Here is a 13,726-nt window from a genome sequence, read left to right on the forward strand (position 1 = left end):
ACTGCCGCAATGCACACGTGCAGACCCAGGGCTGCCGACCGTTCACTTCATGAGGAAACCCTGGGATACAGACACCTCTGAATCCTCCTGAGGCTTAAATGTGGGCAACTAATTCAGTAAAGAAAAGTGTACCTGACGCAGTGAGGACCAAATAAAACCTATTTACAAGCTCCATCTGACTTGTAGGTCTCCACTGGTAACCTCTAAAATTAATTTTCCTCATTTGCAGGAAACGGTAGCCAGGAAACATTAAGTGGTCTCCCTGAGATAGCTAAGGTGGGCGTAGCCGGCAACCCTTTCTTTGGATACATGCATATAGAGACGTATGTGTGTCTACATACGTGCTTATACACACATACACATTATATATTCACAAATTAAATAGGAATGATTTTGGATTACCTGTTGTCATGAAATGTTCTGCTTATTTCCCTGTGTTCTTATTATACATCGGTAGTTGACTGCAATTAACAGATATTCACAAACCCAAACCAAAAGGACACAACAGCTCCCCTCTCCACACCCAAACCCAAACCCCAACTAGAACAAAAACCAGGAAAGAAAGCAGCTCTTTACTTACGGTAAATGACAAAAAAGACGAAAACAAAGTCCCCTCGTCATATCTGGATAATTTTGCCAGCACTCCTTCCAGGATTGTGACAAACTAGTAAAAGAGCAAAAAGGAAAAAGAATGATTACTTCAAACGATGATTGTTCACAAGAAAGAGCCACATTTCCCAACCGCTTAGAGACCAGCAATGAGCCCTCGATCATTTTTTAAGTTCTATTATTTGGTTCCCGTCTTTGGGGAAAGGAATAGACTGCCTTTACATAGAAATATCTGACTTATTCGGCTTTCTCTTCATTATTATGTGATTGCAAATATAGAGTGTTACAGAAGTGCAAAGTGACAAAATATTATTGAGTTGCGTATAGCATGCGATAATATTAAATGCACTTTTCAAAATCCAAAACTGTGCAAAGCAGTTTTTACGTTACATATTAGCACTACATTTAATCCAATCTATTTTTATTTGTATTTTATCAGTAATTTGGGGGAAACAGAAGTTTAGCACTGGCAAATATAAATGTCTTCCCATTCAGCATTACTTAGTTAAAATTCTATAATTCATGAGGGTGACTGAAATAGCTTTATCTGACTTTTATGTTTTATTATGACTCTCACTGCATGTGAAACTAGCGGAAAGGGGGTTTTCATGATGGCAGAATTCCTTATTACCGTTTAACTTTCTGTTCTTAAAAATCTAACTTTGTCGGGGCTGAAAAACAAAACAAATATTTCCTGCATAACCTAGTGCAACATTTAGGGACAAATTCTTATTAAGGTAACATATGCCACTTCATCAATTCATTTTCACATGCTCGCAATCATCAGAAAAATCATTCGGAGCCGCGGCTGGGTGACGTACGATCTTATTTCCTGAGAAATGCAAGTGCCCAGCACAACTTTTTAACGTGTCATATTTTAATGGAAATGCAGACATAACAGAGCAATGTTCACAATGAAACATTTCACCTGAAGCTGAAGGTTACCTTTGCAACCAAGAGTGTTATCATTTCTTTAACAGTTTCTTCAATCAGTTCATCTATTTTTGAATGGTATTGATGCTAAAGAACACAGAAAGACAAATATTAGCATGTTTGGGAGGTGATGGCATTGCATCTGTCGGTAATTTTTAGACAATGCAATTTATTAGTAAAACCTGGCCATGGGACCCAGTTTATTTCCACAGTCCCAGAAGCAGCTGTAAGATTCTGATTCCAGGTCTTTGATGGAGAAAGATCAGAAGCTCTTAAAACAATTAACAGGCGCATTGTTCCTCACCCAAAGCTTTTGCTGGCTTTGATACGTGTAGACACACACACATTTACAAATAGCATGCATGGATGGCTTAAGGGCTGGTCTGGCAGTGTGCTGATCTGGGTCTTGCAAAGCAAGATACCACAATGATTTAATAGAGAGGCTGAAAATTATCTTTGGGAAACTGCTGGGTGATGTGATTTAGGGAGCTGCAAATTCCAAAGGGAATCTGACCAAGACACTGACTGATTTTGCAAAAACTGTTCTCAAACCATCAGGTCCTTTGGGTTACTGCCTCAGAGCTCCCGGGTTCTACCTCCAAGTGTTGACGCAGTGTGAGGGCAAAGAGTCTCTTTATGAACGCTTGTGGCAGCTACTTAGTTTCTTCATTTGTGGAGAAGCAGACCCAGGTTTAGAGCCTCTCCTGAGACGGCTGCTAAGTTTTTCAATTTCTCGAACTGCCGCTGTCACTTAAACTTAAATAGTAATGCAAAAGCCAACCCCACACCAACAAAAATCTGCTATAAATGCCAGGAAAAAAGGAAAAGTGATTTCAACAAGAGATGCTGTATGCCAGCTCCTTGATATTTATTAGATCATTTTAGTATCCATTTGAATTATTCCATATTTCCTTGATAAAAAATAACAAGGCAAACATTGATATTTGGAAAGGAAAATGCACTTACCCACTCTTTAGCAAACTTTCAGAAGGATGATTAATTAGGAATAGAAAAGAAAAAGGAACAGTGCAAATAAAAATTAGGACAAAAGGACACATGAGAAAAATAAAAATTAAACAAACCATCCAAAAAGTTATGAAAACATACAGAAATAATAAGCCATAGTAATGTGGTTTGATATTCTGATAACTGGCAGTCAGAATTATTGAAAGTGACCAAAGGGATGTGAATTAGGTTAATTCACTTAAAGTCACAGGTGAATTTTGATTATAATTGGAAGATCTAGGTAAAGTCCCAGTGCAAAGTTGGGAAGTCATGATGTCTAAGAAAATATAGCTCAGTTTCCTCATCTGTAAAAACAAAAAACAAAAAGCAAGTAATACTACTACTAGCCCGGACCAGTGAGAAGGGGGGAAGCCAGTACAAATTACTGATTTTGGAAAGGGAATGAGGCAAATTCTGTATGAAGATATTTAGCAGGTCTGTTCAATTATTATTATTATCATTATACTATTGTTATTATTATTATTTAAAAAACCAGGGCTAAGTCCTTTCCTGCCAGTCCTGCTCTCAGACTCATAAATCTATTTTGAAGATGAAATTGAGGGTCTACATGTGAAAACATTTTGTCAACTGTAATTGCAATTCAAATATTATTATTTGTTCAAGGTCATAATGGAGAAGATAAGGGTAGGGAGAGAGGAGTCATCTCATTTTAGTTTTTCCTTTTGGTTGATTAGAGGAAAATAATCAAGTGAATGGCCCATGTTGTGTAGTCCTGATAAATCAGGACCCATGTTGGTTCTACTGCTAGCTTTGTGAAAGGATTTACCAGTCAGAGCAATAAACCTCAAGGTAAATGCAAAAACTATCTGCAGAATTCTGTGCTAGAAACACAAAGAAAGATGTCAGAGCAAAAGAATTTCAGGAGTATTGATGGGGCTCCAAATTCATTTTTAGGTCTTGAGATAAGATCCAGAATCACATGCTTACTTTCCCTCCTCATGAGACTGCCTCACTCCACTAGATTTTCTTCGGAATTGCTAGAAATGATCCACCTACATTAAATTAACTACAAGGTTTAACTAACTCCGAAAAGCTAGTTGCAGGCAAAATAATATGAAATATGAAATGAGGAGCTTCTAACCAAGCAAAGAACATCACTGAGAAAAGAAACAATCTCTCGGAACACTTGGCTGAAATGGCAAACAAAGCCAAGAGCAATCATTCTGCACCAAGAAAGACTGAGGCTCTTGGTCTGAAGAGTTAACAATGTCATTCTTTCTCCAAAGACAAACAGGCTTTCTCTTCAGAAGTGGGGGAACCTCAAACCATTTCATTCTCTAAGCAATCCAAACTAAAGTATAGGGAGACATGGTGGTTTATGGGAACCTCTTCCTATCTTCAATATTCCCATGCCAAATATGGTCTCCACTACTCTCCAGGTAGTCCCACTGTCTCCCCCTTTCTCTGCAGGTGAATATTATGATCTCCACTCCTCTCCACTTTTCTTAATTTCTACTTATGAAAAAAAAGTGTTTGCTATGATTATTCTGTCTCTTACTTCTAGAGGAAAGTTGAGCATGTTCATTTCTATTGGTCTATTTCCTTATCTCCTCAATGGGGCTAGAATTATCCCTGTTGTGAATGTAGAAATCATATTCACTGAACAAAGTCGTGAAATCACGCATGGAAACACGGTTTAGAGACTCAGAAGTGCTACCTGGCAGAATTACTCCTACAATTACTAATTGATTAGCATGGTGGTTACATGTGTGTATACATTTCTCTAAACTCATGTAAAATATATACACTTTATTGTATGCAAACTATAATTTGAATTAAATAAAACCTACTTTGGGATATATAGTAGGGCAGGGGAATATCTACCCTGCTGATCACGTGGCAAAGGGGTATGTATCAAAGCAGTCCCCATTCCTATTCAAGTAATTACAAAATACATGAATTCCTTTTACCAGATTCTCCTGAGACTTATTATTATTATTATTATTTTCTTTTTGCGGTATGCGGGCCTCTCACTGCTGTGGCCTCTCCCGTTGCGGAGCACAGGCTCCGGATGCGCAGGCCCAGCGGCCATGGCTCACGGGCCCAGCCGCTCCGCGGCATATGGGATCCTTCCCAGATCGGGGCACGAACCCATATCCCCTGCATCGGCAGGCGGACTCTCAACCACTGCGCCACCAGGGAGGCCCCTCCTGAGACTTATTTGATTGACTTGCTTTTCTGGAGAAACAGTAAGTACTCTGCCTTCACTCTGCTCTTTCTTGGGAGATACATTGCTCCATGCAGATGTGAAGCTCCATGAAGGGATACAAATACTACTGGGGCATCTTTTAATTACCATCCCCCTAACTAAACTATCTTGTCACAAAATTTCTTGCAGTCAGATGAACTATCCAATTCTATCTGCATCCTAATATGGGTACAAAAAGGGACCCTTCCTGTTTTTGCATTTTCCAGTCCTCTCTGTTGGCCTTCTTAGATTGACTTGACCCTAACAACAATAGTCCTAAGTTATATTCTGGGGCACTAGATCATGACGATGATGATGGCAAGGGAACTACTAATCTTCAAGGGTGTGGAAAGTTTGGAGAGTTTACTTTTGCTTCTGATGAGCTAAGTTGCAGCAAATTCACAATCACTTCGTGAAAATTATTCCACTTGACTTCCTGTGCTGCACATTTTGCCTTGTCATGGAACAGATTGTGTGTATGTTGTCTTTCTGTTAAGACCATCTGACCTTGGAAATGAGATGAAAACACACTAGACCAAGTGAGAAACTATTTAATACACAATTTCCTCTGTATTGGTGCTTCACAAATTTTAATGAAAAAATAAATATTTAAGATGAAAAAGTATGGTTAACAAATGTTTCAACAGCTGCCTTTAAATGAGACTTTATCCCAGTGATGAAATTCAGGAAGTGATCTTAAAATTGGAGAATATTGTATCACCTAGTTGGTATCTAGTCCAAAATACCTTAAGGGAGTTGGAATCCAGGTGGAAGCAGGTATTAGTAACTAGATCTGTAATATGAGTTTACTATCCAATATTCACAAAATGAAAACTATGTAAAAACACTGGACTTCTCTCCTCCCAATATCATGATGTTTCCAGCCATCCTTGGCCAATCTCACTTTAACAATTCAGTTTTACTTTGGAGATGAATATCCCCATTCTACAAAGTGAGAAAAATTGAGAGACCATTTGCATGAGACTTCCCTATAAAGTTCTAGTCAAGGTCACAGCCACAGAGCAAGGTCCTTCAAGGAAGTATATATTTACAGACAATGATGTCTGGCTTCATTCTCACTGTGCGGTCACTTGGTATTCTAAGGTCAGAAAAGGCCTCATTTCTCACAAGCTGGTCACTTAGGTGTCTCTGATTCAGTTACATTAAGGAGAAATGGCATAGCAGGTCTCTCTAGCATGTCTTGGGAAACTGACAGGCTTCAGATAAGTATCACAGACTAGAATACAGTATTGGATGGGCCCTTAACAAAGATCATTTAGCCTGGACGTCTGTGCACTAGTTCTGGGAAACTGGGAAACATTTATGAGTCTCAGTTATTGTTTTCATTAAAAAAAAAAACCAACAAAACACCTTGAATCATTTAGGGGTAAATACATGAATTCTTTTCTATTATATCAAATAGAACAAGGTCCAGAAAGTAGTTTAGCCTCAAAAATGTTACTATTTGGGAATATCCAAGACAACTTTCTAATATTACATCCAGAAATTAGGAAGCTTTATCCCCAATTTTGACAAGATGTATGCCTCTCAAAGGTTGTGTGTTACATGCTATTACATCTCATTTGACAAATGACAGCAAGGTTATGAGAGTAAGTGACTTGCTCGAGGTCACACAGTTTGGTAGCTAAGAGGTAGAGTCCATGTGATGTAGTTATTAGGCCACTGGACAAGTTAGTCTAGAAAACCAAGACTTCAAGGTTAAGCCAAGGGCATGCTACTCTAGCAGAGAAGTGATCAGTTGTAAAGATGAGAGACAGGGTCCACTGTGACAAAATCAACTTGTTATTTCTTAGTATATATCTCCAACCAGCGTCTATAGTTTGGCCTGACAAGGCCCTGAAATTGTGTAGTGAAACTGTATGAAAGTATATATATATATATTTTTTTCTTTCTGGGAAATGGCCTCATACACTTCACCAGATTTTCAGTAGGGTTTCTGACAACCCCCCCCTCCACTCCTCCACCCAACTCCTATTACTCTCCCCAAACTCCAGTTCAAAAAGAAAAGATCAGAGTGACTAAGCTTGTTTGAAGAGACTGTTTAGCCATCTGTCCAGGTATGTAGGAGTTCTATAATTGCGGCCACCACTGAGTCAATCTGAAGAGGGACTGTAAAAGTCGCCAAGGGGGAAGGGAGGCCAATCCCTGTGTAACAACGCTTCCTTACCCTGAATGGTGTCATCCTTGTGAAACTCAGTGAAAATGGACATCTCAAGCAGCTGGGAGGAGAAACAGATAAACTGGACGCCATAAAACTTAAAAAAACTTTTATGCTTTAAAGAATACTACCAAGAAGGTGAAAAACAAAAACCAACCCACAGAAGGCAAGAAGATAGGTGCAAGTCATATATATGATAATGGTCTAGTATCCAAAATATATAAAGAACCCTTATAACTAAACAACAAAGGACAATCCAATTTGAAAAAATGAGCAAAAGATTTGAATGAATAGACATTTGTTCAAAGATATACAAGTGGTCAATAAACCCATGAAAAGATGGCCAATATCACTGCAAATCAAAACTATAATGAGATACCATTTTACACACACTAGGATGGTGATACCAAAAAAGATAGATAATAAGAAGCTTTGGCTAAGTTATGGAGAAATAGGATTTCTCACACATTGCTGATGGGAATGTAGAATGGTGCAGCCACTTTGCAAAAAAGTTTGGCTGTTCCTCAAAAGTTGAACATAGAGTTACCATATGACCCAATAATTTCACTCTTAGGTATATATCCAATTGCACTCTTAGGTCCACATGAACACCTGTACAGGAATGTTCAAGGCAGCTTTACTTGTAGTAGCTAAAAAGTAGAAGAAACTCAGATGTCCATCAATTGATGAAGTGATAAACAAAATGTAGTATATCCATGTAATAGAATACTAGTTAGCTATAAAAAGGAAGTACTAATACATGCAACAACATGGATGAATCTTGAAAACATTATGCCATGTGAAGGAAAGCAGACACCAAAGGCTACACATGAGATTCCATTGATATGAAATGCTTAGCATAGGCAAATCCTTAGAGACAGCTAGAAGAGTGGTGGTTACCTAGGGCTAGGGAGGGAGGGAGGGAGGGTTGGGGAATTATTATTAATGGGTCTGAGTTTCTTTTCAGGGTGATGAAAATGTCCTACAACCGACTGTGGTGATGGTTGCACAACTTTGTGAATATACTAAAAATGACTGAATCATACTTTTTAAAAGGGTGAATTTTATGGTATGTGAATTATATCTCAGTTTTTAAAAAGGAAGCTCAAAGGGAAAACAATTTAAAAGGGATGGGACCCTGAAAAGTTTGAATTCAAAGGGATTTTAATGAACTTTAGAGATCACTAGAAACAGGGTTTTTACAGTAGGCTCTGTGAAGCCTACGAGATTGTTCCGAGTCCCCCAGAGAAGTGTGTGGGGGGGGGTGTCTGGGGGGCAGTGTGAAGAGGAATATGGTAGCTTGGGCTCTGGGCCCCCTCTTCCTTGAATTCCTGCCCCCCATTTCAGAACAGCTCTAATTTTATTCATTTCATATGCTGGCCTTCTTGGTAAGGTTTGAAGAATTGAGTCATGGCTAAAAACAGCCTGAATGAAACTAGAATAGTGCTATCATTTTACAGATGAGGAAACTGAGGTTTGAAGAGGCCGAGTGACTTGATCAGGTCCAGTCTGCAGCACAGCCAGGGCAAGAGACCCAGGGTCTGGACACCCAACCCAAGCCTTCCTCAGGAGGCTGTCCTTTGTACCTCAGCTCTTCTCCTTAACTCTTTTTGGATACTGAGGCTCCAGGACAGTGGTTCTCAAAAGGTGGTCTCCAGACCAGTCAGGAGCATCAGCATCACTGGGGAATTTGTCAGAAATGCAAATTCTTGGACCACACCCCAGACCTATCAAAAACTCGTGGGGTGAGACCCAACAATCTGGGTTTTAAGAAGCTCTCTGGATAAGTCTGATAGACCCTGAACTTTGAGAACTACTGCTCTAGATCATTCTCAGGCAGCAAATGGAGCCAGGAAAGAGAACCACTGGCACCTTGCATTTGACCCCAGGGCTTAGAACATAGCCCCTGGGGCAAGGTACCCAACAAGAAAGTCTGTCAGGGGCAGCAGCTAACAGGGATGTTTGAGGAAGCTGATTTGGAGGGGAAAGAAGGTTAGAGATGACCTTGCCAGGAAGAGAATACCACCAACCCACATTTAAAAATGGAAGGTGCCGAGAGAGAAAATAAATAACGAATAAGGAGCAAATATAATTCAGTAAAAATTCTGAGCATATAAGGCTGCTATCGTAAGATCTGATTTAGGAGCAATTTATGCCAATTGGCAACAACATGAGAGTTGCCAGAAATGTTTCTGAATTAATTCTAAATTGGTATATGAATATCTAGCTGGCTTAAGGCCATCGGAGAAAAATGATCATGATAGTCTTTAATCAAGCCCAAGTTGCTGTTTCTTTCTCCTTTACATTTTAAATACCACTTTGGAATTGGAAACTTAGCAAAGGACTAAACTTTTGGTCAGGGAAGATTCATAATCAACTCAATCTAAGGAAAATGGAAAGCCTGTGATTTCTTGGAAATTCAAAGCCTGCTGGCTGGGGACTGAGTAGCAGGGTGATCTAATATTATACATCCTGGAAGTTGCATGATACTAGGAAGAACTCTCTCCTGCTGTCCAGATGTTCAAAGTGATAAAATGCACTTCCAGCGTGAAAATGACTTGCATTCTGGCAAACAGATCTGTTGGAGATGCCAGCCTAATAAATAAGGTCATCAAACTTCATCTGACTTAAGGGAACTTTACGGTCACCCCAACCCCAGCCAAGAATCACTTCCAAGTGACTGGCATAGTCATCAGCACATGCCTTAGAAATTTACTTAACAAATAGATACCAAACATTCATCTGTGGCTTGATCCACAAATGTTAGAGTATATTTCTGAAACTAGCAGACTAGTGTAGACGGAAGGAACTTGTGAAGTTTTCTTCTACATGATCAATGGGGTGGGGGGGAATCTGTAATTTTTTTTTTTTTTTTTTTTTTTTTTTACCTCTTGGCCCATTTCCATGCTGCAAAGTTTTGTTGATTGAGCTTTGGCATCAACCATAACATTAAACATGGTGCATATTGACTGTGGGACTCGAAAATCTGTTGATCGACTGGTTTTTTGCAGCTTAACTTCAAATGCAATCCTGGTTCTATTAAAACAAAGTAGGAAAAGACCAATTCAGTATCCAGATGGCAGCAGGTGGAGGAGACATTTTCCGAGAGGTCAGTGAAAAAGAAAATTGAAGGCTGTAATCAGTTTCAATCGACAATGACTTCACATGTGTTCTTTTTAAAATGACTTCCCCAGCTAAGGAAGGCCTATTCACAGAGACAGCCATGTAAACCCTTCCTTTCTCTGCAGTACATGGAACACCTGTAGCTTGGCGTATTTATGTCTATAGTTTACATGCTATGGAGAACCCTAATTGCACGAGAATGAATGAATGAACAAAAACCCAATTATAGCATTATAGCATATATAAGTTCTCTCATATTGGCAACCGACTACCTTGAATCACTTCATTAAAAAAACAGCAAAACCCCTCCCCCCAAAAACAGCTTCTAATCTTCAAAAACTTCATGGGGGGAAATATCTTAAATTACATTTATTGTTTTGTTTGGTTTTTTTTTCCTTTCTGGTTTTGAAAGAGAGCGACGTAAAAAAAAAATCCAACAAGCTTATTATATTGCTTTAAAGACTAAAAAAATAAGATGGCTACCTCTGGGGAGGAGAGTGAAATTAGGAGGAGTGGTCCCAGGGGGCTTCCACTATGTTTGTTTGTGTTTTTGCAATGTCAATGTATTATTTTGTAATAAGAATATGTTATTTTTATAAGTAAAAATATCATAATATACTTACCATTTCAAGAATCGTACAACGGTGGAAACGTAAGATGACATAATTTTGACACAGTCCAGATTATGATCCCATCAATGTGCTAACTGCACACAGGAAAACCCTAGTCCAACATGGACAGCTGGTAATACAGGGGTAAGATTTAATCCTTGATATCAGCATTGTAAAGGGGACCAGTCAGATTTTAAAAGGTTTCAGAGAAGTGGGTCACCTCATGACATGTCTTTAAAGAAAAGCACCTGGTTAGTAAGTGGTTTTATTAAAGCTCCTTTCAACCAGTGCATCTTTTCAGCATTGTTCACAGTCAGGTTCTGGAGATCATGCAGCCACCAGGAAAGCACTGCTTTAAGAGGTATTTGTAGCAGTTTTCTAACAGTGCATAGGGAGGACCACACAGCTAGTTAGCTCAGGAAAGGATGCCAGCTTGCTAACACACCCTGGGTGCAGGCAGGGAAGCCAAGTATAATTTCTAAGGTTGGAAGCCCAGTTCTTAAGAAAAAAACTTAAAAAAAAAAACCTCTTAAAACACTCCTATATATTATATGATCATGTTAAAGATAAATGATCTTGGCTCCCAAAGACTCGGTGCACTGAAGAAGCTTTCTAATCATGATGATCATTTTAAGCTACGTTGAAAATACATCACTTTCTGGTTTTGTGAAAAGGGGGCCTGATGGAGACTGACTTGGACAGGTCCCTGTGCTGATCTTCCGAGGTTTGTGTGCCAGTTCCGGCCCAATTTGAGAAATGGAAATGCTAAATCACTCCCTTACAATGAAGTAATCGTCTTCTGTTTTCACAGGAGAGCTGTTCATAGCCCTTGGAGTGTGTGGCTGTGAAAAGAGGAAGCTGAATGCAAAATTAATATGACTGATAGGGCTCCATGGGAAGGAAAAGCCAAGAATGGAGAGGTCACTTAATCCACTGACTCTCTGAGGGCACTTAGGGTGCCTTATTTTGTGTGGAGAACAGGACCTGACACAGACTAGACCAGTGGCACCATCAGGTCCATCAAATGAATGATTTCAATTGCTGAGAAACTTGGAAATGAGTGCCTGATTGACTTTTGGGCATTGCATACTTACATCCATGCAATAATGTCCTTGCCCTTCTAGGACAAGGCCCTTTTATTCTGTCCCAAAGAGGAAAGCAAATGTTCCAGGCTCTACTAATGTAGATTCCATGTCTTACAACATCCAAGGACTTCTTCACATTTTACCTTCTGAAGCTGGAGGTTTGGGGATGACATTTGCCCCTAGGTTTGCCCTGATCTGCTTTTGTCTGGGGCCTCAGCTGAAAGGGACATGGGGGTGTTTATGTGTCCAGTGCCAGGCGTACATGTGCAGCTGACCAACTTCTGTTCACAAAAGGTTACTTAACAGCCACTCTGTGCCAGGCATGAGGCGGGGGTCCGGGGAGGGAGAGGAGTTCAAAATGAACAAGATACACTCCCTGCCTTTCAATAGCTCACACTCTTGGAGGTGGCTGATCCATAAAGACACATGGTAAGGGGAATTCCCTGGTGGTCCAGTGGTTAGGACTCCGAGCTTTCACTGCCGAGGGCACGGTGGGTTCGATCCCTGGTCAGGGAGCTAAGCTCCTGCACACCAAGGCGTGTGATAAGGGAGAAAACTGAGTCACTATCTACCTTTCACATCCTTATGTCTTCCCTTTTCCTCCCAGCATCTCCTTATTTCTTACTCCCTGCTCAGAAGTCTGGCTTTTCAGAGAAGGGCATACACGTCTTTCTGTACGATTGCGTACACAGATCAGAAGCTAGTAAGGGTTCTTTCTACTGAGTTGTAGCCGCTAGTACGATGAAGGGAGAACTTTTCACCACAGGGAAACTGCCCTGCAAGGAGTTTTTGGTGGGATGGTTTGGCCATAGGGAAAGGCTTACTTTTCCTAAAACTGATACAGACCATGTAGGAAATGGTAGAATTCAAAACCCTAAGAAAGATTTTGACCTTTGGTTTGAGAAATAGGCCTGCCTTTGCTTCTAAAACTGGAAAGGAAAGAGCAAAACACAAAATCTGAATCACCAGGATTTTAAGCTTCCAGAAGTGCCATCGGACACCTGCCCAGATTCCCCACAGGATGTGGCTCCTTTACCAATTCCTGCCAAGATGCTCCCCTACCTGGGGCTGTGCAGGTCTTTTGCCCTTTTGGTTTCCAGTTTTGATGCTATTACTTCTCTTTTCTTCTTCCAAGATACAAAATAATGAACTCAGTTCACTCTCAGCCAAACCCAGCCCCCATCACACACAACTGATCCATCAACTAAACTATACAACATGTGGAGATCCAGAGTAGTCTGTGCTGCTTGGGGGATTTCGGGTGTTTTTGAATGAGGAAAAATAATGGAACCGTTATGAACTGGAAAGGGAACTTGGATGTGTGTCTGGGGATAGACAGGGTGATGATAATGATGTCAAATCAGACGGATTTCATTTCTGCCTCTGGTATTCAGAAATAGATACTCCATGAGGGAAGGGATGAGATCTCCCATCCTTCCTGGTGTGCCAAGAACTTAGCACTGTGCCTGGCATACAGGAGAAGCCCAAACAATTTTTGTTGAGTGGATGTGTACTGTCCTCATTTTCTTCTTCTTTCTCAGGAAAGTCTACTTAGAAAGGTCAAATGCAGCATTCCCACCTCAATCCTATATGCCATGGTGACAACCCAGGCAATGTGTAGGAAATCAAAATGCACATTTAATGTGTCATGCCCCTTTGTTGCTATCTAGTTAGATTTTAGGCAAGACAACTCATGGTTGGCAAATGGTACATGCTCAGTTCATATACACAGAGTGAATGATGTTGTGGAGGTCCTGCCCACATTGCTGGAAAGTCAAGAGATGCCTGCTACCTGTACTGAATACGCTGGCTCTAGAACTGTAGGTGCTTCTCTTTCTTCCAGCCAGCTATCCACTCATGCATACACTCAGATATTTAACAAATATGTATTAACTAAATATTTTGTGCCAGACACTTATGGGTATTGGGGATACAGAGACAAGAAGGACACTTTCCTCATGGAGCTAAACGA

At 40.2% G+C, this 13,726-nt stretch overlaps 1 protein-coding gene across 16 annotated transcripts in view; it reads right to left on the minus strand.

Moving 5' to 3' along the window:
- Nucleotides 1–13,726, minus strand: part of CADPS (calcium dependent secretion activator) — a 481,350-nt gene that overhangs the window by 67,987 nt on the left and 399,637 nt on the right. For 13 of the 16 annotated variants that reach the window (XM_060111563.1, XM_060111566.1, XM_060111560.1 and 10 more), the window contains 3 exons: nt 9,824–9,971; nt 1,555–1,629; nt 581–664 (listed from right to left, as the gene is read on the minus strand). In XM_060111563.1, coding sequence (XP_059967546.1) covers nt 581–664; nt 1,555–1,629; nt 9,824–9,971 — 307 coding nt within the window. Of the gene's footprint in view, nt 1–580; nt 665–1,554; nt 1,630–2,508; nt 2,524–9,823; nt 9,972–13,726 lie in introns of all 16 variants that reach the window. The other 3 variants (XM_060111565.1, XM_060111567.1, XM_060111557.1) reach the window with 1 other exon arrangement.

The sequence above is a fragment of the Mesoplodon densirostris genome, chromosome 10 (genome assembly GCF_025265405.1).
Source record: "Mesoplodon densirostris isolate mMesDen1 chromosome 10, mMesDen1 primary haplotype, whole genome shotgun sequence".
Lineage (NCBI taxonomy): Eukaryota > Metazoa > Chordata > Mammalia > Artiodactyla > Ziphiidae > Mesoplodon > Mesoplodon densirostris.